Here is a 25,925-nt window from a genome sequence, read left to right as displayed (position 1 = left end):
GATTGCATTATTATTTATAAATTGGAAGAATTACAAAGTCCCTCCATGAGGTATCCCTAATTGCCTTCAGAGACCTTCTAGAAAGGCGGTTGTGCTGCTGTGTTTATCTTGAGCTGCTTGCTCTCTTTTGTTCTTTTTCATCCCCAGATGTGGAATCCATAGCATGTTCCCTTTACATTTAGCTGCCCTAAACGCTCACTCTGACTGCTGCAGGAAATTGCTGTCATCAGGTAAGTAAGGCTGTTCCAGAGATGAGACTTAGTCCTGTCCATGAGTCACGTGCTTCAGGTGTCCAGTCAGAGTGAGTGACTGGCTGTGCTTCATGTCATTGTCCGACTCTGCAGGCTGGCTTGTGTCCCACAGCTAACTGCATGCGATTGCTGCCTGCCACACTGGGCTTGTAACTATTTAGATTTCAATAGGCCTCCCACAGGATGAGAGAATTTGTCTAATTTTTAAAGATTAAATCTTGGGTGATTCAGGATGAGATAGGCAGGGTTTGGAGAAATTTAAGTCCTGCAAGAAATCATCTTTGAAGCCTTAAATGGTGGCTCCACATAGTTTTTTTTTTCAACCAACAGGAAAGATCAGATCCCCTAAATTTTTCATGGGAGAAGATGCTTGGATTTCTCCTCTCTCCCTGGATGCTAAAAGGGGAAAAAAAAATCATTACAGCTGAAGCAATCCAACTGGGTTTAGTTTTTACTTGGTAATGCAAAGCAATTTGAAGCCAAAGAATGCCCTTTGCTGTGGGGCTTTACTGATCTTTCTTATCACTATTTCAGCCAAACTTCATGTATTATGTAGTTCCTGAGCTTTCAAAAGTGGCAGAGGGTCTGCAGAGCAAAGATTGTGTACAAATTCTTTCATCAGATAGCCATAGGCTAGTCCTCTACCTTTGATTCTGTTGTCCCTGCTCTTGGCATGCTTAAAAATAAACTGTGCATGAAAGCATGTTTCCCCAAATCTTGGGGTACAGTTAAGGAAATCTCTGTCCTTGGCATGTAAGGATGACTCCTTAGCCTTCTGTGTGTTCTCTGTGTGTTCTCACTGCCTGCCTTTTGCCCCACTTATCTCAGATTGGTTTCCTGCATTTCTGTCCCAGGATTGCACCGTGGGCTTATGGTTTCACCCAGGGCTGAATGTGAAAATAAATCCTTGACTTCATGGGTTCTTCCTCTGAAATCACCAAGCTTGAGCAGTTACCATTCGTTTCCATGACAACCTCTTTCTGACTACAATTGCTTGCATTTCTGGTTTTTTACTAACTGATTTTTCTGTCTCTGCAATGTTTCTTGTGGTTTAACTAGGACAAAAGTATAGCATAGTGTCCTTGTTTAGTAATGAGCACGTGCTGTCTGCAGGCTTTGAAATAGACACCCCTGATAAATTTGGAAGAACGTGCCTTCATGCTGCTGCTGCAGGAGGGTGAGTAGCTAGCAATTTCAGTCGCTTCATGACTTGTCAATATGTCTTAATTGACTTCCACTGTGAACCAAAGACAATTTCCCGAATAAAATCAGAAAGGATCATCTGTACCCAAGATCAAATATCACTATGTTTCATTTCCAGATTAATTGCACTTTAGTCTTCTAAAGAAAATCTGTTAGCCCATCTCATCTAGCAAGTAGCTTATCTCTTTCTTCCTTCCTTTGTTTTTTTGTTGTTGTTGTTGTTGTTTTTAATCACAGGTGTTCAGTCTGTAGAATATATGTCTACTTGGTACACTATAAACCAAATGGAAAGATTCTAAGATTTGTTTTTTCCTGTTTGCTGCTGGTTGGTGTGTGATGACCAAGGCAATCCAAGATTGGATGAATTCATGTTCATTTATGGAGATTTTGGCCTTTTTTCAAAATTGATTTTGAAATCTTTATAATGATTACATGTGAACAAAAACCAAGAATTCTTAAAGGCAGTAATTGATTTAGTCCTTGAGACATTCTTTTGTTCTTATTGTTGTTTTTACTAAGAATAATTTTTATCAGCTTTTCCTTTTCCCTGTCAATGCTTAGATTAAAGCTCTGATCAGTACAAAATTGATGCATATTCACACATTGACTAAGCATGTTGTCTTTTGAGTGACCGTCTTTGAGGTACTGGTTTTAACCAGTTTTCTAGGTCATCTCTATAGTATGAAAGGTATCACCTGTTCATTATAAATGCATTAACTGTGACACTTCAGGGCCCCTTATTTACATGGATCTTGTGGATCTTCTATGATATCTTATACTTACTTCTATATTTATAATAGTGTGTATCTTTAAATCCTTTTCCCTCGCCCATCCCCCCAAACGTCTGAGCTTCATGAATCATACTTCTTGGATCTGCCTTTGGCATCATTTGGTAGGAGACAGGTGCTTTGTGTGACCTGGCATGCTACACCAACATGTGTTTGTCAGCAATAGCACTCTTATTTTATTTTATTTTATTTTATTTTATTTTATTTTATTTTATTTTATTTTATTTTATTTCATTTCATTTCATTTCATTTCATTTCATTTCATTTTATTGAAAAGTCAGATCTACAGAGAGGAAGATCTTCCACCACTGATTCACTTCCCAAGTGGCTGCAGTGGCCAGAGCTGTGCCAATGCCAGAGCCTCTTCCAGGTCTCCCACGTGGGTGCAGGGTCCCAGTGCTTTGACCCTTCCTCCAAATGCTTTCCCAGGCCACAAACGGAACTGGATGGGAAGCAGGGATACTGGGATATGAGCCAGCGCCCTATGGTATCCCTGTACATGCAAGGCAAGTTCTTTAGTCTCTAGGCTACCACGCTGGGTGCAATAGCTCTCTTAAGAAAGCTGGCTGTAAGGAGTGAACGTGGGGTAGGAAGAACCTTACCCATGTTGTCAAAATGACACTTTTTCTTAAAATTGTAACAAAAGTAAATTCTAGGCCTCTTCTTAGCATCCCAAGTTTAGAATATTGAAAGATGATTGTCTCTAGGTAGTCCCACATTAAAAAGATTTTAGATCTGTACAGGAAGTGACAACACAGTGCTCTGGCTTTTCTTCTGAAACTCCTGTTGAAATCATTCCTGTCCTTCAAGAAGAAAATTTACTTCAATGGGTACCTCTCTGTGTGCTAAACGTGATTGATTGTTTCTACAAATGACAAGGCCTCTTTGGGGGATCACTCTGCCTGTGACATCATTTTCAGCCTTGGTTCTACACATGTTTACCTAGATTACAAGGACAGGGAATGCAGCAATTTTATTTTCCTTTAAAGAGTACCAGGGTTGAATGTGGTTATCATGGTGAATTATTTCTGCAGTGATTTAAGGTAATACTTATCTACCCTGGCTCATTGTTTAAAGGTGACATAAGTTACTATAATTTTAAGTGAGAGTTTCCTAAAACTCTTAATGGTTTTGAAAAATAATTTTAGGGTAAATGATGAAAACATTATGCAAGATTTAATCATATAGTAATTGTTTTATATTTCTTACTCATGGAATTAGAAATGTTCTTTCAAGAATTCCAATTTATTCTTACTAGGTTTGATAAAGGAACTTTTTGAACTGCTCTAATGTGTTCAGGGATTTTTTTTTCCCCTTTTTTTTAGCAGAATTTTAAACCTGGAGTTGTCGTTTAATCTTAGCCTACACTGTTTTGATAGAGGCCAGTGCATGTTTGCTGCTGTCTGAATGGTGCTTTCCTTGTCTTTCTAGTAATGTGGAATGTATAAAACTCTTGCAGAGCAGTGGAGCAGATTTCCAAAAGAAGGACAAGTGTGGGAGGTACGTCATGTGGAGATCTGCTTCCAGCATCATCCACGAGTTCTGGATGGGACTTGTGTGTTTAGAAATCATGTGATGTTGAAATTGTAAGCAGGGGAGGTAGCCAGGGGCTTCTATCCTCAGAAGGAAATTTCTGATAGTTTGGAAAAGCCAATAAAGCAGACACAGGACACAGAGAAGATGTTTTCTCCATTTCCACCTGGAGATGCAGTTTGTCTCCTTTTAATTTAAAAAAAAATCTACATGCAGTCAAGTATAAAACCCTGGTTGTATCAGAGTAGAATGCTTTGACATATATATGCGCCTCCTAACCCAGTCTGGGGGCAAATTCTAGACATTAAAATACACAAACATATCAACATGAATCATAGAATTTATTTACCTCATGATTCTTTGTCTAGCTAAAATGTGTTGTGGTGTGACTTATACACGTGTATGGCATACACTCATACACAAACACACACACACACTCTCACACACTTTCACTCTCTCTCATTGATGGTTGAGTTAACGATAAACTGCATTTTTGATGGTCCCATAAAATACACATGTGAAGCAGGCAACTCCATGTAGGCTTGTGTACCCACAATTATATTTTCAAAATGACAAAATAACAACACATTTCTCAGAATCCGTACCTGTCATTAAGGCATTTGCTTTTCTATGTATCTCTCTACTGCTGCTTTCCACATGTACCCTGCAAATTTCTTCTCTTACCAACCAGTTTAAAGCCGTATCTCTGTATCCTCTAGACACCTCCTTTCCTTCCTGCTGCGTGTGCCCTCTACCCACTTGCATCCCCATTCTCTGACTGTGGCACACATCACACTGTCTCTGATGATCCTGTTTCCTAGTCTGTTAAGCCTCTTGACTGGCCTGGTCTTTGGAGCCTCAGTTTAATTTATATAATCAAAGAAAGACACATCCTTGACCTGCACACACCCTGAGAATCAAAGAGCTTTGTATGCCCCCTAGGAACACTGCTTCCAGTGCTAATGCGGATGACTGGTCTGTTTCCCCAACTGAATGAAGTAATAGGTTGCTGTTTGTTTTCCAGGACCCCTTTGCACTATGCAGCTGCGAATTGTCATTACCATTGTATTGAGACGTTAGTGACCACAGGGGCCAACGTTAATGAAACAGACGATTGGGGTCGGACAGCTCTCCACTATGCTGCAGCTTCGGACATGGATAGAAAGTAAACACAGACTTCCTTCTGCTTCCCCTGGGGGGAGGGACTAGCTCTGTTTTCTTCTAGAAACTACAAATGAAGAATTTTTCTCATCCAGACTCAGGATTTGGGGCTGCCTCCCTCTTAACCTGGGTTTCCCCGTGTGGCTTGCTTCATGTTTAATTATTACATGCCGCTGGGCAATGACTTTTCTGTATTGCTTGGGTTGAATGCCAAGTGGAGCCGTCAAGCCCAGGTTTTTAGTTCACTCAGAATCCACGGTAATTTATCTTGAGATCCACCAAAGTTTTCATCCACAGTTTATGAAATTGTTCTCAAAGGCTTAAGGCAGGATCTTTCACCGACATGCTTTTTAGTGATGTACTTTGGAAGATTGCTGAGTTACTGACTATCCTGTGCGTGCTTTGGAATTAATTCTATGCCCTGCTAATTGGCTTCTCATAAAGCGGTGCCTTTCCAACATTTTAGTTGATTACCCACAATACATGAATTCATATATATTTACGTCTGTATATACAACATATGTAATACAGTATATACATGCTGTATGTGTAAAAAATAAGTTAAAAATGCAGAAAATGTATTCATACTTACTACCCATGGTTCTGACATTTTAATTCTTTTAAAAAATTTTGCTTACTGCAGCTCACCGAATTGATTTCAAAGTGCAGTAATAGGTTACTATCCATACTTTGAAAAAGCACTGCTTGTTTGGTTTTTTTTTTGTGTGTGTGTGCTATTTAGATTTATCTACTTTGTTATGTGAATAGTGTAATCACTGTATGCTGAAGTCATATGTAGCATTCCAGATTCCATAGCTGAGCATGTGCTGTTATGCTATTTACACAGGAGAGAATAAGGGCACTTGAAGGGGAGAAGGGACAAGTATACCTCATTTGTTAAGAGTTGGAAGAGGAATCCTGGATGGTGGAATTGTTCTGGTGGATGAAGGGTGATTAGGGCCTGGCTAAACTGATGTTAAACTGGCATGGAAGTGCAGAGATTGTATTAGGAGTCAGAGAAGTTTGTGTTAAGTCACCTCCTTTTTCACGTGGAGAGGTTATGATATTTGGTGGATCGGTGGGCAATTTGTTGCCTTTATCAGCAACACTTCAGTGGAAGTTTTAAGAAAGTCTTGTTTTCAGTTGGATTCATTGGGAGAGAATCGATTTATTGGATAGCCTGGGAGAGAACTATCTATATCCTGAGTGAAAATCAGTGGTGCTTATTACTTTGAGGTTTGGTAAAAAATCATTGAGATATAATTGTTCTGAAACCATCGATGATACTGTAATTGAAAAACAACTAATTGCAATTGTTTTTCTACCCTGGCATGGAGAAGTAAGACCATCTTAGGAAATGCCCATGAAAATTCAGAAGAACTTGAAAGAGCCAGAGAGCTGAAGGAAAAGGAGGCCGCATTGTAAGTTTCCTCTCATCTTCAGAACCAGTTGCCACCTGCAATGCTTCGTTTCCTTCTCTGCATGGCCACGTGTGCCTGCTTTACTATCTCAGGGTTTTATCTGGGCCTGATGAGGAAGTAATGTGGGCTTGCCTTTAATGGAGAAGAAATTGTTCTTTGAATACATTCATGCTATTTGCACACAGGAAACCCTGAAACAGTAGGCTCTTCTTCAACCAGCACTGTGATTGGTCAGCATTTTTAGGACAAGGTGTCTCTTCCATGCATCCTATACATGACATAGTAACTTAGGATCTTAGGCTGTGCTCTTCGTTATCTGGGTCTGACTATTTAGCAAATCCTATGCATTGATGTCTTGAGACTTTGGTATGAAACACACCAGTTGTGCTTTCCCCTTACCCTACTCCACTCTGCTCCCTGCAGACTGCTGCTCCTGGCCCACTCCTCCACACTGTTTCACTCTGCCTTCTAATAGGGACTCCTGTGCCTAGAGGTGGATGCCTGCCCTCACCCAGGGGTGCTGACACGTGGGAGCTCCTATCGGTGGCTTTCCAAGGGTCTATTCTGTCCAGAAGTCACAGTGAGCAGCATTCCAGGACCAGTGCAGTGCCTAGCATGTAGTTGCTATACAATAGCTAGTTGTTGAATGATGAGCAAATGAAATGGTACCCGCTGGGAGTGTACAGTCACACTGTTCTTGTACATTGTGTTCGCTGGCCACTAGAGGAGCCAGTTTCTCTGTGAGCCGAGTTCTGTGTTCACTGTAGGATCTTCCCATCTTGTGGGCTTTGCTGGTGTCCATACCATTGTGCAAGGTGCAAGTGGTAGGATGTAACTGAGAATGTTTCCATGTGGGGACAGAAAACACCTGGAAGTGAAGCGGAATGATGAATTGAAGTAGTAGTGACATTCCAGAATTTTAAATAATTCTTTTAATGTAGAATTTGAAGCTCTATAAATGCCCTGTTCTCCACGGAGCTTTGGGCTTGCTCTGGGTAGACCAACCCCCTTAGGATTATGCAGCAGGTAGGGAAGAGCAGGTTCCCTGAGAGCTCTTTTATGAGTGGGAAGCTGCTCCTCTTGTCCAGACACATTCTGGTCTAACGGGTACTTATTGATTTTGCATCTTAAGTGATGGGTTTGCTCATCAGGGTCCTGGAAAGGGGAAAACATGAAAACTGTCTTTTTCTTTAGCCAATGTGGAGAATATTCAATCATATACTACTCATGTTACTCTGATGGTACTATAAAGTTCAACCATAAGTCTAAGTTAAATAACTCCTTGGAAGCAAGTCCAAGTGCCTTCTGAATTACAAATTCAAGTTATCATCTGATTTTTATTTTCAGTTCAGAAGTTGATCATGTGCTGTTTCGATTGGATGAGTTTATTTAAAGAGCTAACTTCAGTGAGTCGCACTAAAATTCTGTCCAAGACATTTAATTACTAAAGTAAAAAAAAAAAAAAAACAAAAACTTCTTTGTAAGTGCGACGACAGACAGCATGACAGTAGCATTCTAATGGATCATTGATTTATGTTGCAGGTCATGATAGATGAATCATATGATAGAGATAGAAATTATAATATCTATTTGAATTGTCTCTCTAACTGGTTTATCCTTTTCGCCTTATACCAAAAGACATGTGAATATCATTAATATGTGTGAATAAATTACAGGCATTTTCCTTTGGAAGGTGTTGTCGAATACATAGGCTTGTATTTAGAATCTTGGAATTTTCAGTATGAACCAGTGGAATCAGTTAGCCTTGTAAAGGATTTGTTTGCCCACTATCATGGAGATAACACTATTGTTTCATGGCTGCTTATTCCTTCTTTTGCTTATACAGCTGAGCCATTTATATTGGATCCTGAACAGAACTTGTCCCATCCCTGAGCACTTGGGTGCTAGAATTTCGGACTCTTTGGTGAAGACAGAGCTATTCTTCTTCCTCTCACCCCTTCCAGAGATTGCAACTTTCTCAGAAAAAAACCACAACTGTGTTAGCAGATGCTTCAAACACTGATGATTTAATTCTAATCTGTATTCATAATGATGCCATTTGAGTGTCTTTCTTCTAAAGTTATTGAATCAGTCCTTGATATTTGTGAAATGCTTAATCATTTCTTTAATCTTTTCACTATGTGAATTCTTCTTGGGTTCCTTAGCTTTTTTCACTTTACTTGTATTTTACAATCTTCTAATATTCACACCTCCAATAGTGAGCTTAAAAATAAACCTCCCTCTATTGGGTTGGCCCTGTTGCTGTGACCTACCCCTCTTTTGATTACAATGAGACTTCACTTTCTGAATGTGGGGCTCTACCACTGACTGTTCAGTAATCATGACATACCTGCTCTGCCATTTAAGATTAAAAAGAAAAAAGAGAGCCTTTCAGTTACTCTTGTTTTTACAACTTTTTTTTTATTTCTACAGTGGCTTTTTTATTTTTTTTCTTTACATAGTATTCTTTTTTAATTTTTATTTTTTTGAATTTTATGGTACAATCCCATAAGCTCTGGTATTTCCATCCCCCCAAATTGCCACCCACCGACTGATTTTTCCCCATATTATTACAATATAATCCTTCATTAGCAATCGTAAGTCCATCAGCCTGTTATTTAGGTGTGCCTCAACATTGCTGTTACAGATGATGTCAGACAGTCTAGCTCCATTGTTTAGATATGTCTAACAGTTTCCCTGGGAGTCCATTTTGATTTGGAAGTAGAAATGCATACTGCATGTATCTTCACATCTGAATACAATAGTCTCTATTATACCATCATTATATATTCCCTTAAAAGAGAAGAACAGTGGCTATTTTAAGCTGAAATGAAGATAGCTACAAAATACACGCACACACCATACACAACCTCCAGCATGTAAGACTCCCTTGCTGTAGGATTTTTAAGAAACACATAAGCTCATAATGTGCTTTGCAGAATGCTCACAATTGGAGAATGGACATTAATTATCATCCTCCATTCAGAGATGTTTTCTAAAATAAGCCTCATCTTTATACTTACAGATGTTTAGAGTTTCTGCTTCAAAATGATGCAAATCCATCTATCCGGGACAAGGAAGGTTACAATAGCATACATTATGCTGCTGCCTATGGCCACAGACAGTGTCTGGAATTGGTGAGTCATTTTGCCTGACTTTGTTTTATCCAGCACATGCACGCACACTCACTCACCTACCAACCCACCCATCCTTGAAACTGCTAATCTTTAACTCTCAGCAAATACCATCAGTGACTGATTGAGTCAGCACAGAAATTGCCTGGACGATGCTGTGTGGTAAGTTGATTTACTTTACAATATAGGGATCCACTTTTGTTCATTCTCATCTCAGAGCTGACTGACAGTTGATTCGGACTGGGACTATTAGATGTGTGTATTAGTAGGCATTTTACAGGTAGTTAAAGATCTATCAAATAAGTTCAGTGCATATGTTTGAGCAGAAACTTACTACTCCAATATCCAATAACAGTGCCTAACATGATTAATATAACCACTAGGTGTATGGCTTTGTTGTGGTTCCATGTTTGTACTTTTGAAAAAGAAATTGACGAAGATAACAGTAGCAAAATTTGCTGGGCTCTGCAGATAAACAGCAATTTCATTACTTGGGTGACCATGAGACACATGAGAATTTGTAAACTGAAACATATTTGTTGGTGTAGGTCACAAGACATAAACTCAAAATGTTTGTAGGGACACAAATTATAATGTACATGAGTGAAGTGAGCACAGGAGAGATTGTGGCAAATAGCTCTGTGTTCTGTCTGGAGAAAGAACTTGTCAGCTGCTGCTGATTGCGACCAGGTGGATTGCAGGAGAAGTGAGCACTCTAGTTATTTTATTTGAAATTTGCTGTTGAGAGACAATAGATGGGCCAGGCAAAAGCAAGTTGTGGGTTCATGTGTAGATCCTGCGTGCAGGCCACCCTTGGTCATCCGCTGACATCACCTCGGTTCAGTTTCACTAGCATGCAGGGGTTTCCCAGTCTCACAGGTCAAAAGTTCCCTCAGCTGGGAAGCAAACAGATGGCTATGTTAGAATTATTTTTCTTTGCATGTGTTGGTGAATGGTACCTACCCTTCATCGTTCTTGAAGTTTCTTGCACCCTTGTGACTGCTAAAGTATTCCTTCTTTGATCTTGGTGGTAGATGCCTGGCTTAATCCTTCAGTTGTGATTGCATCCTAGTTTCTCTTCCAGTTACTGAGGCTTCATAACAAATCCCGTATGAACATCAGTGGCCCAGAATAACAACAGTGGCATATCATCTCTGCTTTAGAGGATCTGGAATTCAAGAATGGCTTAGCCGAGCACTTGTAGTTGAGGATATCCTGTGAAATTACTGACATACAGTGGCTGAGGGTGGCAAAAAATCTCAAAGGCTTCTTTACTTGTGTTTCAGTCACCTGTGCTGGAAGGCTGAAACAGCTGCCATCCCTGGAGACTCCTTCCCTCTCGGCCTCCCTGTAGACTTTTCACATGGTTGTCTGTATAACATCAGGTCCAGAGTCACTGGGTTTCTCACTTGGCGGCTCAGGGATCCAATGGTATCCTCTGAAGGAGAAGGGAAGGAAATTGAGGATCTGTCCTCCAAGGTCACACAAGGTTACTTCTGTTGATTCCGTTTTTTAAGACAGCCACAAATTACAGAGGATGCCTTGGAAAAGTTGGCGTATTAAAAATTTGTGAGCATATTTTATTAATAAGATTTGTTTATTTATTTTTAAAAAGATTTATTTATTTTTATTACAAAGTCAGATGTACAGAGAGGAGGAGAGACAGAGAGGAAGATCTTCCGTCCAATGATTCACTCCCCAAGTGAGCGCAACGGCCGGTACTGTGCTGATCTGAAGCCGGGAACCAGGAACTTCTTCTGGGTCTCCCACGTGGGTGCAGGGTCCCAAAGCATTGGGCCGTCCTCGACTGCTTTCCCAGGCCACAATCAGGGAGCTGGATGGGAAGTGGAGCTGCCGGGATTAGAACCGGCGCCCATATGGGATCCCGGTGCGTTCAAGGCGAGGACTTTAGCTGCTAGGCCACGCTGCCATGCCCCGATTTATTTATTTTTATGGAAAGTCAAATTTACAGAGAGAAGGAGAGACAGAAAGATTTTCTATCCGCTGGTTTACTCCCCAAATGGCCACACTGGTTAGAGCTGAGTTGATCTGAAGCCAGGAGCCAGGAGCTTCCTCTGGGCTTCCCACATGGATGCAGGGTCCCAAGGCTTTGGGTCATGCTTTGCTGCTTTCTCAGACCACAAACAGGGAACTGGAAGGGAAGTGGAGCAACTGGAATATGAACCAGCAACCATATAGGATCCCAGTGCGTGCAAAGTCCTAGAAGACTTTAGCCACTAAGCTACAGCGCCAGACCCTGTGAGTATATTTTAAAACGGTCCAATTCCATAGGAAGGTATAGGAAGAAGCCACTGGTTTCCTCACCTGTAGCATGGATTTCCATGTAGCATCCCTAGAGCAATGCCTAACCTTATACATGAGTAAACCAAAATACAAGGCATTAACAAATTTGTCCACAACCAGAGCACTACTCAGTGGATGAAACAAGACCATAAACAAGAATTTCATGAATCCTGGTTTCAAAGAAAGTGTTTTAAGCGTTGAATAGAGCAATCAGTATGACAGGAGGTGACTAAAACAAAACAGTATCACGTCTGTTCCCTTCATGCCAGTTTTGCTATGTATGTGTATGTGGACATGTAAGACTCTGTGCTTAGATACTGCATGAGAAAGGGTCCTCAGAGACTCAGGGGGTCATCAGTGGCAGAGTGAAGGCTTACTGATGCAACTATTCAGTTGGAGCCGGCTCTCCAAAACAAACTTAAAGACACTGCTGCCTGTAATTGATTTACTTTATGAAAATAACATGTCATATTCAGATATATGAATTTTATTGCAAAGTTTGCTATTACAGTCTTAGTAATATGTGCTGAGTTATAACACTTTAATCTTATAGTATGATAAGTGAGGAATAATTATCATGTTACAACATCTTTCTTTGTAAGTGATACATTTCATGGGTTACTTTCGTGTTTTGGAAAAGTCATTTCAAAGCCGTTATTTCTGTTATACAACAGAAAGGTGTTTTTGTTTGTTTGGATTTTTTGGTCCACAAGAAGGCTTCACAAGTTCTGCTAATAATTAATGCATCCCTTTGATTAGATCATCATGTATCCTGTGTAGTTTACAAAGATGATTATTCATGGCAATTTTAAGACATCCAGAAACAACAGAGGGAGGTATGAATTGATTCTTTGGTTAAGAAGACAGATATTTTTAATTTTAAAAATTATTTATTTTTAGAATTATTTTGTGACACTGGAGTCTCTCTTCCCCCTCTCCAAGTTTTCTCCCCTCCCTTCTGTTCTCCCCTCCAGTTATGAATTGATCTTAATTTATAGTGTCTGTGGAACAAGACTAGATTATCAGTATACCTTGGTAAAAATGTCATCACTGTTTGCTTTTGGGATAGAACCTCAGTGTGCCATTTCCAGCCAGATGGGATGGAAATTCTTCTCACATTGTCACGAATGATTACAGTTAACTGTGAATATTTATGTATTCCTGGTGTGAAATGTATCCTAAAATTACTCCTGGATATAGTTTACACTTATGCAAAAATCCTAAGCAGACTATAAACATTCATATCCCCCTCCCCCTCCAATCAAAACAAAAAACAACTCTGAACCCCAGGTACCCTGAAATCACAATGCCTTAGCAGCATGTTATCCCGGTTGCAGACTCACCCACTGCCAGTGGATTTGGGGATGGGTTGGGACAGTAGGGAGGGAAAGCAAGAATAGGGCTTGGTCAGGATGCAAGTGCTAGAGGAAGAGGGTAGGGGGATCCTGTCCTAATCCATGTTCCTTTGACTCCAGGGACTGTAGGATCTTCATACTCCTTAGCATTCCCTCATCGATGGACCCTAGATAATAGGAAAGCAAATTAGTGTGCACAAGGGGGGAATTCAGAGACTCTTCCACATGAAAAGCTTTCTCTCAACCTGAAAAACAAGCAGGAGCCATCCTCTTAATTAATGGGCTCTGGCTCTGTCAGGTGAAATGTTGCCAATGAGAAGACTGTGAATCGCTTGTTTGAAACTTTCAGCAAGAATTGTGTATGGAAACTTCTTTTTTTCTTTCAAAGGTTTATTTAATTATGTTTTTGAAAGGCAGAGAGAGAGCTTACATTTCCATCGGTGGTTTGATGGTTTGACTTTCAAAATGACCTCAACTGCCAGGCGTAGGTCAGGCCAAAGCCCGAAGCAGGGACTTCTTCCCGGTCTCCCACCGATGGGTAAGGAACCCAAGTACGGGTCATTTTCTGCAGCCTTCTCAGGGGTATTATCAGGAAGCTGGATCACAGGCGAAGCACCCAGAACTCCACCTGGCACTCCGATATGGAATGCTAATGTAGTAAACAGTGGCTTAACTCAATGAGCCACAAAGGCAGCTGGCCCCTGGAGACTTGAATGCCAGCCTCCCAGCCCGTGCTTCTGGCCTGTGGGAGGAAATAACAAGTAAATGAGTTTCCCCACCAGAGCTGGGGCATTGCCCCTGTTTGTGGCCAACAGAGCTGGCTGATTTATCGGGCTGATGGAGTTTGTTTTTGCTATCTCCTCCCATCTAGTTGAGCTATTACTGTGATTGTACATATCATTAGGTACATATCATTAAATTTGTTGTTTGATGTATACTTTGGCCTGCGTTTGCTTGAGATTTGTGGCTGTGGCATCTGTCTGTGATCATTAGCTTAGGATTTATAAATCATATTTTGTGTTCTACCTTTCCTATAATCAAAAGGGAATAGAAATTACTTTAGTTATTGTAATTCTACTTACATAAACAATCTAGAATTAGTTCCAAGAACAAAGCACCACTAGAAAGCAGTATAAATTCCTTAGCCTTGATGAATTAACCAAAGCTCAGATTTCTACCTGCTTAAGCCAGTGTTCCCAGCTGGTCTTGATCAATGATGCATGTACTATGTGTGTAAGCAAAAAATCTGCCCAGCAGTACATGTGTATTTAGAGCTGTGATCAGTCACATTCAGTCAAGCTCAAGTGATCAAAACCAAACCTTGGCTAAGAAAGCACCTTGCGTTGGAATAAAATGCATGTCTGAGTGGACAAGGGAAACTGGCAAAGAGGGCTCCAATACTCCCTTGTCTCCTCTCTGGGATATAGTCTTACTCAAAATAAAAACACAGTTAATATGCCTCTATTTGGAATGTTTCAAGTTTATGTTGGCATACTATTTTGCCTTTGCAAATATTAACATTTTTTTAACATATTTGTGGCTTTGTTATTGAAATGGAAAAATGTGTGTGCCAATATAATCATATAAATTGCCTGCAGAAATGTAGAGAAATCGTTTGAAGACTATTAGGCCTGTGATTAAATTCAGTCCAGGATTTTGTCAAATCATTTAGAATGTGGTTATTTCCCCTGGAACTCCTTCTCTGGAACTTAAAGTGGGATGACAAATGCCTCTAGGGTATACACTAGAAGTCTCAGGTATTCTCTGAGGATAGTTGTGTTTTGGAAAACTAAGCTTTTAAATGATGCTGATTTCCAGTAAAATACTTAATGTTTTGTGCTGTTTCTTATGGCTCTATATATTACCATTTTGGGTTGTTTCTTGTGGCTCTATATGTATTCTCATGGCCCTGAATACATGTATGTGTATATAAAATGTATTTACATTGGCAGTGTCTCATGAAGCTTTTAAATACCAAGAAAGTAGTATTAGAATAGGAGTATTTTCTTATTTTCAGTAAACTTGGTAACCCATCCAAGATGACTGACTCTTCCAAGGAGATAGTTAAAATGGACAATTTCAGTTTCACTTGCAGTTGAGGCCCAGGACAGTTAAGATCTCCGTAACCAGATGCTCAACTCATAGTCTCCTTACTCATTTCCAAAGTCAGAGTTAGAAAATACAAGAAGTTTATTTGGAGATGTCTCTGCGGTGAATCCCACTCTCCCCTAAAGGGAGAGAAAGGGTGTTTTCTTCCTGACACCAAACCCAAGTGAGGGAAGCCTCCAGATTGGATATCTGACAGTGGGACCCATGTAACTTAGGGAACCTTGTAGGTAGCTTGGCATCAAACACTCAGTGGCTCTGACTGGAGTTTTGTTGCCAGGTAGTAAAGGAAGATAGCTGTGCTGACTAAATCACTGTATCTGTAACTACAATGAGTCACTATGTGAGCCAAGGGCCAGACCTGGCAAGAAGTTTCCCTGGATCCTGCTCAGGAAGGCTGCCTAGGAGAGTGAGGAGAGCCAGGACTCTTAGAGTGCGGGAGGGGATGTGAACCACCAGCCGAGAAGTGCATCCTCCCAGGCAGAGCGACTGGCAGGTGAGAGGCCCTGGTTATAGATGTTGATAGAGTACGTAGCTCAGCATCTGAGAGACAGTTTTAAACGTTGACCTGGTTAGAGCATTGTTCTTGTTCCTGTTTGTATCCTTGTCTGCATCCCCTTTAGTCCAGAAAGAGGCAGAGGTGGCTGATGGAGGACAGAGGAGAAGCCCTAGGCTGGGAAAGAGAGGAGTGAGCCTGGTGCCCTTCCCTCTGCTATCCTTGGAGCAGGGAGAAACTTCATGTGAAGTAGTGTTCAGAATTTGTGATCATTGCACTAGAAAGGATATGAATTACTGACATTGAGTTATGATTGTAACTAAAATACCCAGAGAGCTTTTTACTATTTGTTCAAAATGTTGTCTGGAGTGTCTTGAAATAAAGCAGCCTCATAAAGGAGATGGGACCTGGTATAGGGAAAAAGAGAATAAAGTTATTGTTTGGTTATGCCTATGAATCATCACCTCAGTACAAAGTTATACAGTCATTGCTTTAGGAAAAATACTATCCTGCTCTAAAGAAAAAGAAACTAATATCCTTTAAACTAAGGGGTTTTTTTAAAGTTCATGGAAAATATATATTGTAGGGGAAAAAACCTGCATGAGTTTCAATTTTTTTTATACCAAAATAATGTATTTTTAAAATTCAATTCTCTATGAACCTTTTGAAGTATTCTTGCATGCATGAATTTAAATCTCAACCTTATGGGACATAAGGTTCTAATGAGGTCAAGCACTGATCAGGTGCCAAAAATTGTTGAAGAAGCAGGAATACGTTGGTGAAGGTCAGCTGGACTTAGTAACACAATGTAGATGTTAATTCTTAAGTATTAGGGTAGTTGTCTGTCAGAAGGTGCTTCCGATGAGTGGACAGGTGGAGAGGAAATGAGCATTTGAATTTCTGTGGCTTGATCTTTTCTTCATGTTTGATTACTTCTCCATACCAACTGATTTTTATTGCAATTTCTCCTACACTGTTTTTCAAGATAGAAAAATCTGAACTGGTGTTTGTATTTCGTATCAAAACTCCTTGCCAAATGAGATTTGGCTCATTCTGTCTCTCTTGTCTGTCTGACTCTCTCTGTCTGTCTGTCTCTCTCTGTTTCTCTCTCTCTCTCTCTCTCTCTCTCTCTCTCTCTGTCTCTCTCTCTCTCTCTCTCTCTCTCTCTCTCTCACACACACACACACACACACACTTACTTTACTGTGATCTTTTCCAGATGGTTGGCAAACACTAAGTAGTTCATGGAATGAGAATTACTGTTTCCAGTGTAGATCCTTCTAATAATGGTGCAGAACACAGGAAAATTTCTTAAAGAGAAGGTAGTTTAAAGTCATTATAAAAAATGCATGAATCTGGTGTTTCTTTCTGTCCTTTTTTCTTCCCTTTCTTCTTCCTTCTCTTCCTGATACTCAGTCATAAGCACTATGAGACTGACTGAACAGGGCAAGGATATGGGTCACCTGGGGCCAGGGCCCCAGGAAACAACTCTCAGAAATACAGTTCAGGAAGGGCTAGAACCCACTCAAAGAAGGTGTCTTGAATGTGTGTGCATCAAGTAAAAGAGCAGCAACATTTGTAAATCAAAACCTGGTTAAGCTGAAAGAGTGGAAAAATTGATAATAATAGTTGGAGACTTTAGCACCTTTATCCAAACAATAGATAGAACAAACTGATAGAAAATCATTAAGCATGTAGGAAATTAATAATACCATCAACCAAGAGGAGGATCTAATCCATATTTGTAGACCACTTGTCCCAAACAGCAGAAAACATCCTTTTTTCAAGTGTGAAACAACATTCAGCCAGATAAATGAAATTCTGAATCACAAAACAAAACTCTCTCTTTCTCTCGCTCTCTTATTTTAGATTTGAGATCATATAGAGTACATTCTGTGGTCACAGTGTAATAAAGCTAAAAATTAGTAACAGAAGGATATCATGAAAATGTCCAACAACAGAACTTTTAATTATTCATAGATCAAAGAAAAAGTCTCCAGGAAAATATAAAATGTACATTGAACCAAAAAAAAAGAGGTTCAAGAAATTGAAGTTTGGAGACTCAGTTGGAAATGAAAAGTAATTTGTAGAACTAAATGCTTACACTGGGAAAGAGAGAAGGTCTCCAATCGATAATGAGGTTTCTAACTCAAGAATTTAGAAGAAGAGCAAGATAAATCCTAAAGAAGCATAAGGTGAGGATAACTGAGGTGGGAACATAAATAAAGTTGTCAGCAGAAAACAAGTCAATAAAAAAAGTCTAGTATTTGAAAAAAAATAAATAAAACAGGAACTGATACTGACAAGGAGATAAAGGCCTGGAGGTGAGGGAAGATGTGAACTGCCAAATCAGGAATGAAATAAGCTATCACTACATACCTTGCAGGTTCCAGAAGGTAAGGTGGAATATTATGAGTGATCCTTGTACACATATATATGACAGCTTAGATGAAATGGACTAATCCACTGAAAAGTATAAATTCTACCCAGTTTGAGGTAGACCATTTTAATAACCCAATTGCTATTTGGAAAAATAAATTCTCAAAAATCCCCCAAAAGAGGGCCCAAATGCCAGTGATTTCACTAGAAAATTTTACCAAATATTTAGGGCCTGGGGCGATAGTGTAATGGTTAAGGTCCTCGCCTTGAACGCACCAGGATCCCAAATCGGCTCCGGTTCTAATCCCAGCAGCTCCACTTCCCATCAGCTCCCTGCTTGTGGCCTGGGAAAGCAGTCGAGAACAGCCTAAAGCCTTGGGACCCTGCACCCATGTGGGAGACCTGGAAAGAAGTTACTGGCTCCTGGATTTAGGTCAGTGCAGCACCGGCCGTTGAGGCTGCTTGGGGAGTGAATCATCGGATGGACGATCTTCCTCTCTGTCTCTCCTCCTCTCTGCACATCTGTCTTTCCAATAAAATAAGTAATTCTTTAAAAAAAAAAGAAAAGAAAATTTTGCCAAATATTTAAAGAATAGTTAGTACCAATTCTGTATACTTTGTGCTGGAAAAAGGAAGCAAAACTTTTCATTTATGAAGATAATACCTTGATACCAAAAACCAAAGATAATACTTTACTAGGAAAATCTGTCTCATGAATATGAATGCAAAAAATGTTTAAATATGACCAAGTAGAACTCTGCAATACATACAAAGAATTTATATCCAATGACCAAGTGTGATTGATTTAGGGGGCCTGTTTTGATATTTGGAAATCAATGTAATCAGTCGTATTAATAGATAAAGAAAAGTCACAAGATCATGTAATGCCAAAAAGCCACTTTTGATAAAATTCAATGCAACTTCATAAACAAAAACAAAATAAAAAAAATAGGAAAAGAGCAATGTGTCCTCAATTTTTTTTTTAAAGATTTATTTATTTTCATTACAAAGTCAGATATACAGAGAGGAGGAGAGACAGAGAGGAAGATCGTCCATCCGATGGTTCACTCCCCAAGATACTGCAATGGCTGGAACTGAGCCAATCTGAAGCCAGGAGCCAGGAACTTCTTCTGGGTCCCATGTGGTTGCAGGGTCCCAAGACTTTGGGCCATTCTTGACTGCTTTCCCAGGCCACAAGCAGGGACCTGGATGGGAAGTGGAGCTGCGGGGATTAGAACTGGCGCCCATATGGGATTCCGGTGTGTTCAAGGCAAGGACATTTAGTTGCTAGGCTACCATGCCAGGCCCACATCCTCAACATTTAAAAAAGAATATGTAACAAGTTGATAAACAATAATAAACTGTATATTGAGTTCTAAAAAATTGGATACTTTCCTCCTAAAATCAAGAACAAGAAAAGGTATCTGCTGTCACCATTCACTGGAGCAAAAGGAAAGGAAAAGAAATTTAAATGCAGGCAATGCAAAGGGGAAAAAACAAACCAGCTTTACTAGTAGAAGACAGAGAAAATCCCAAGGAATCAGCACAAATATACTAGAACTCTGAGTGATTTCAGCAAGGTTACAGCCTGTAAGGTAAACATACAAAAGTCAGTGGCCCAGCACGGTGACGTAGCGGATAAAATCCTCGCCTTGCATGCACCAGGATCCCATATGGGCTTTGGTTGTAATCGCTGCAGCCCTGCTTCCCATCCAGCTCCCTGCTTGGGGAGTGAATCATCGGATGGAAGATCTTCCTCTCTATCTCCGCTCCTCTCTGTGTATCTGACTTTCCAATAAAAGCTAAAAAAAAAAAAAGTCATGACAATCCCAGATACATAGAATGAAAATATGGACACCAGTATTTTAAACACAGTGTTATTCACAACCCATCAGAAAAAGTGAATGTGGGGTTTGTGTGCTTCAAGCCACCAAATTCTAATGAAAACAAAAGATCTGGTGAAAGTAAAGTGACCTATTGTTGATTTCATGGGTAGGAAGACATCATAATTAAAGATGTTAATTCTCCCCAAATGAACATGCTGATTTAGTAAAGTTTGTGTCCAAATCCCAGCAAGGTTTTTTTCTATAAGTAGAGAGAAGAGTTTTCCAAAATGTCCATCAGTGTCAAATGAACTCGAACACTAAAACAATTTTGAAACAGAAGAGTAAAGTAGGGAACATCAGGCCACCTAATTTCAAGAATTATTACCGTGGTAACCAAGACTATGAATCACTGGCAGAGAGATAAACATTGAGGTCAGTAGAGCAGGATACACAGCCTGGCCACAGATGTGTGCAAAGATTTTCAGCCTATTTTGGCACAAGTGCACAAGTAATTCAGTGGAGGAAAGTTGTCAACAGTGCTGCAGAAGCAGATGGATATTCACAGGCAAATAAAAATATGTCGACTTCAGTCTCATGCCTTACACACGTATTAATTCAAAATAGATCATATAGTTTACACAACAGCAGCTCAAAATGGATCACACACTTAAAACGTACAAAAAAGATTTTCAAGATCTAGGAAATGCTACAGAGCTCTTGATAGCAATTTGAAAAATCACCAAGTTAGAACTCTTCAAATCAAAAATTTCGTCTCTATGCAAGATCCTATTAAGAGGTTAAGAAGATTAGCTGAAGGCTGGGAGAAAATATTTATAAACCACTTATCTGACAAAGGACTAGTATCTAGAATAAAGACTTCTCAAGGCTCAAAGGATTTTTTAAAAATCCTATTAGAGAATGAGCAAAATACATTAATATATTTCAGTGAAAGTGATTTATAGATGGCAAGAGAACACATGAAAAGATGTTCAACATCATTAAATAATAGAAAATAAAAAAACCTCACATATTACCACTTAATATAAGAATAAGTAAAATAATTTTTAAAAAGCCTCAACTGCTGATGAGGATACAGAGAAAGTGCCTCACTAGTGTATTGTGAGTGGTAGTGTAAGATGATACAGTTACTCTGCAGAGCAGTTGCTCAGCTTCTTACGAAGCTCATTGTGCAACTCCCATAGGACCCGGAGATTGCGTTCCCGGGCACTTCTTCTGAAGAAATGAAGTCCTAGGCTCACACAGAAATTTTTACACAAATATTTGTAGTAATTTTATGTGTAAAACTGGGAACAATTCAGTAACTTTAAATGGAGTAAACTATTCAATAAAATGTCATGTTTATGATGTAGAATAATTTGTAGCAAAGAAATGAAGTATTGATTCATGTAAGAACCTGGGTGAATCTCCAGTGAATGAAAAAAAAAATCAATTATACTCACTTTTTAGGAGCCCATTTGAAAGCCCATTTGTACTACCAGATGGTAAAATCATAGAATAGACAACGCATTCACTTGGATTCTTCCACTTAGAGTTTTAGTAAGAGGTTGGCGAGGTTTTAAAATGGCAGTCTGAGGGATTTCTAAGGTGATGGAAATGTTCTGTAATTTGACTTTTTCAAGACATTGGTGCCTTGTGTCTGTGTTACTCACCCTATGATTCTGTACTGTTGTTTGCTAAGATGTCAGGGGCATAGAACGCTGGGTGAAAGGCACCCAGTATCTCTTGGGTTATGACTGTAATTGCATAAGAGCCTGGACTCTCCATATTAGGCGTATTTTCAAAATAAATATATCTAATGAAGACTGAATCTGTTTAGAAAAAAATGGATACCTTAGTAAATGCCATTGATTGGCAGCTAGATCACGATGGTGAAGATTGGTCAAGGGAATCTACCTGGCAAACAGGACTGTTAGCTCCAGATGTGTCACCCCAGCATTAGACTGCATGAAGCTAGAGGAGATAACTCCTTCTCAGCTCTGCAGAAAGACGGCTTGGCAGCAGTGCAGGTGCAAGACCCAGATCTAGATCATATTCGACTCTGCCTTTTCTTATTTTAAGATTTACTTATTTATTTGAAAAATCAGAGAAAGAAAGAAAGAAAGAGATTGATCGATCATCCATCTGCTGGTGCACTCCCCATATAGTTGCAATGGCCAGAATTGGACCAAATCAAAGTCAAGAGCCAGGGGGCTGTCATCCAGGTCTCCCACATTTGTGTAAGGGTCCAAATACTTGACCCATCTTCTGCTGCTTTTCCCAGCAAGTAGCTGGACTGGGAGTGGAGCAGCCAGGACTCAAGCCAGTGCTCATTTGGGATGCCAGTTGAAGAGTTAATGGCTTTAACCATTGTACCACAAAGCCAGTCCCGCGGATTTTGCCTTTTGCTTGCATTGTGACCTTGCTTGATTTCTTTGTTCCCTAGTTTCATCAACTGTAAGATGTGTATAATGATAATACCTACATCATAGAATTGTTGTATAGAGTCAGTGTATTAAAACACCTTGCATAGTATCTAGAACACACAGTAAGCATCAACATGTTTGCATCCCTGACATCTTAAGCAGAGTCTGGTAGTCAGTGGGCACTCTATTGAGCACTGAATGGAATGATTTAAGATGTAACTATATAGTTATTTAACATGTTTTCCTGCAGGAAATTCAGCTTCTTCTGTGTACTTTTGACATTAAAATAAATTTCCTTAAGCACACAAATAATGGAAAGAAGCTGAGAAAAGGTGTCAGAATAACTAAGAGCCAGCCTGGGATTAGACGTCTTTGAACAAGCCCCTAATTCAGTTATCCCCGTGTGTTGCTTAAGAGTCATCTGTTGGGCCCAGTGCAAGAGCATAGTGGTTAAAATCCTTGCCTTACACGTGCCGGGATCCCATATGGTCATCAATTCTAATCCCTGGTGCCCCTGCTTCCCATCTAATTCCCTGCTTGTGGCCTGGGAAAGCAATCGAGGATGGCCAAAAGTCTTGGGACCCTATACCCACGTGGGGGACCCAGAAGAAATTCCTGGCTTTGGATTGGCTCAGTTCCAGCCTTGCAGCCACTTGGGGAGTGAATCATCGGACGGAAGATCTTCCACTCTGTCTCTCCTCTGTATATCTGCCTTTCCAATAAAAATAAAGAAATCTTTAAAAAATTATTGTTACCACTGTTACTCTTAGTGACCTTAGTTCTTAGGTAGACCACCTGCTGTCCCCTTCAGCGTGTAGCTTACCCCCACCCCCAGAAAGAGAGGGAGAGACAGACAGAGCAAGAATGAGAGAGAGAGAGAGAAAGAGAGAGAGAGAGATCTTCCCATTCACTGGCTCACTCCTCAGATGGCTCCAACAGCCAGGACTGGGCCAGATTAAAGCCAGGTGCCTGGCACTTCTTCCAGGTCCCTCATTTGGTAGTGGGGACCAGACATTTGGGCTATCTTCAGTTGCCTTTCCCAGGTCATTAGCAGGGAGTTGGATGAGAAGTAGAGCAAGGAGAGTAATTGCAATATGAACTGGCGATGGGATGCCAGTGTTGCGAGCAGCAGCTTTTATTCGCTCCACCACAATACCAGCCACTCAAAATGTCGAATTTTTAGCACTTTGTTCTGGGAAGAATCTTCTGAATCTGTATCTCTAAACTCAGACTCTACCAAGATCCAGGTTCATGTTTCATATTGCCTCACAGACACTGGAATCCAGAGAATTTGGTGGCCCAGAGCAGGTTCTGAGCTTGATTGCACCCAAATTCACGCAGCTCCAACCAATAAAATAAGGTCATCAGACCCTTGGTCCTTGAGAAGAACAATCCCTCAAAGAAAACATCTGAATTCTCTTTCAAAGCATTCTCTGCCTCTCCCCGCCCCCACTTCCACCGACCCAGGGGGGTAATGTGCTTCTTATTTCTAGCGGAGCCATAATAAAGAACATTTATCAGCTGTTATGTTGGACTGGACCATCTTCTCATTTAGTTCTTATCATATGAAGTAACAGCAATTGTTATCTGTGCCACAGATGGATATTCTGATACACACAAAGAAATTGATGAACATTTCCTGGATCACACAGCTGGTATGATGTTGAGCCACATCACACTTGAACTCTCAATTCTATGCTTTTAACCATTGCATTGTGCTGTAAGAAGACGGGCCGAGTGCAGATACTTGAAAGACAGAGCTGCCTCAGAGTATCTGAATTCCCTATCAACCAAGACAATGAGAGCCAACCAAGGTTCATGGAGATAGGTAGTCTTTAGTCCTTACCAAGGGAAGCAGGAGGGCCTCAGACAACATCTCTTCTCCTAGCCTTGTGTGGATGAGCTGCCAGCATTGACTCACCCAGTGAGGGGTGAAGCCATGCCAACTGCCATGCTGAAGCACACCCCACTTTTTAGAATCTGCAGTGCTGACCCCTGAACCTCCACATGTGTTGTTATGAAAGCACCCTTCACTCAGATTCAGCCTTCTTCCTGGACTCTCCATTCAACATCTTTGTCACAGCTGCTTTCGACTTGGCATCACTTTTCTTTTGGTGGCAGCTGCAGGGATGACCCCCTCCAGCCGGAAGAGGGATAGTGACTTCCCACCAAGTTGATTCTTCAAGGATGCTTTATGGCAGCTGCTGAAGCCGCCTCACTTGTAAAGTCTAGACCAAGCCCCTCTGATCATCATTTGTTGGCTTGATCCTCTTTCCCTTATGGAAGAATGTAAAGGCCTGGGCATTTTTTTTCTTTTTAAGCCAGAGAAAGAGCTCCCATGCACACCTTTGCTTCCGGGTCCCAGGGTTACGATGCTCTCAGAGAACAAAGTCTTTTTGAGATTCCAAAGGAGAGTAGAGGAATATTTCAAGAAATCCGATCCTTCAACAGCAATGAAGCTGGGTTTTCTTAGCTTAGTAGATTCTCAGAGCCTATGTGGTAACCTCACCACACTTACAGTCTGTGGGCCAGTCAGTACTTGAAGAAGTGTTTTCATCAATAGGAAACATAAAACTCACTTGGTTGCTGGAAATGCAACTTAGTATATTTCAGGGGTCACCACGTCATGATTTATGTTATACAATTACTATTTAAGTTTCATGACAGTGTTTTTAGTTTATATTGTTTTTTTTTTTTTTTTTTTGGTCTCAAATTCCTTACATGGATGGGGACAAAACATAGTAGGAAATAACCAAATGATTAATTATTGTGACAAGCAGCATGTTTTTGGTGTCATTTGTTCACAAGATATATTTGTTAATGAGGAGAATAGTACAGTCAGGATGACATTTGATTAGTCAGTATTTCCTATTGGCGGATTTTTTTTTTCAGGCTCCACTAGCTGCTTACAGTTATTAAGATTGAAGGTCAGAGTGAACATTTCAGCTCTGACAAGTTCATAAACGTTGTTAGTCCTCATTATCAGTCATAGGAACCTGATAAGCAAGAACACCCTTTATGAATTTCCACTGGAAAAAAAATCAACTGCTAGTGAATAAATGTCGTTGCTATAGTTACATTCTCCTTCAGGTAGGAGGTTCAGTTTTACAAATTGACTCAAGATCAGAAGTTTTCTTCCTGGGTATAAAAGTAAACTAAAGAAATTGTTTAAAAGTCAGTGAGTTCAGATTTGGGTGAGTTTATATATCCATTCTTATGCCTTCCTCATCTGAATCCCTTCAGTGACTTACCTAGGAGTCTTGTCCTCTACAAAGGGTTAGAGATGCCCCTCTCACTGGTATCATTTTTCCCAGCTCCCTGGAAATGGACTTGGTACACAATTGGTAAAACTTCTAAGTTGAGATTTTAGAATGCCTGCTTTCTGGAAATTAATAGGGTAGAGCAGAATGGAATGCGGTAGGGGTCATGGTCAAAACATGGATTAAGCATGAATATTACTTAGATAAAGTAACCACATCTCCATGGTGTCCATAGGGAGATAACAGGATTGGGACAAGCCCCCAAATATTTATCTGGCTCTGTCC

The 25,925-nt window shown here is 40.2% G+C and overlaps 1 protein-coding gene across 9 annotated transcripts in view; it reads left to right on the top strand.

Moving 5' to 3' along the window:
* Nucleotides 1–25,925, top strand: part of ANKRD44 (ankyrin repeat domain 44) — a 304,874-nt gene that overhangs the window by 214,445 nt on the left and 64,504 nt on the right. For 6 of the 9 annotated variants that reach the window (XM_058664770.1, XM_058664775.1, XM_058664771.1 and 3 more), the window contains exons 11-16: nucleotides 148–230; nucleotides 1,365–1,428; nucleotides 3,674–3,742; nucleotides 4,800–4,940; nucleotides 6,274–6,357; nucleotides 9,383–9,494. In XM_058664770.1, coding sequence (XP_058520753.1) covers nucleotides 148–230; nucleotides 1,365–1,428; nucleotides 3,674–3,742; nucleotides 4,800–4,940; nucleotides 6,274–6,357; nucleotides 9,383–9,494 — 553 coding nt within the window. The remainder of the gene's footprint in view (nucleotides 1–147; nucleotides 231–1,364; nucleotides 1,429–3,673; nucleotides 3,743–4,799; nucleotides 4,941–6,273; nucleotides 6,358–9,382; nucleotides 9,495–25,925) is intronic. The other 3 variants (XM_058664772.1, XM_058664769.1, XM_058664774.1) reach the window with 1 other exon arrangement.

Source organism: Ochotona princeps, chromosome 5 (genome assembly GCF_030435755.1).
Source record: "Ochotona princeps isolate mOchPri1 chromosome 5, mOchPri1.hap1, whole genome shotgun sequence".
In the NCBI taxonomy this organism is placed as follows: Eukaryota; Metazoa; Chordata; class Mammalia; order Lagomorpha; family Ochotonidae; genus Ochotona; species Ochotona princeps.
Note: the sequence above shows the minus strand (reverse complement) of the source record. Positions and strands in the feature narration are given on the sequence as shown.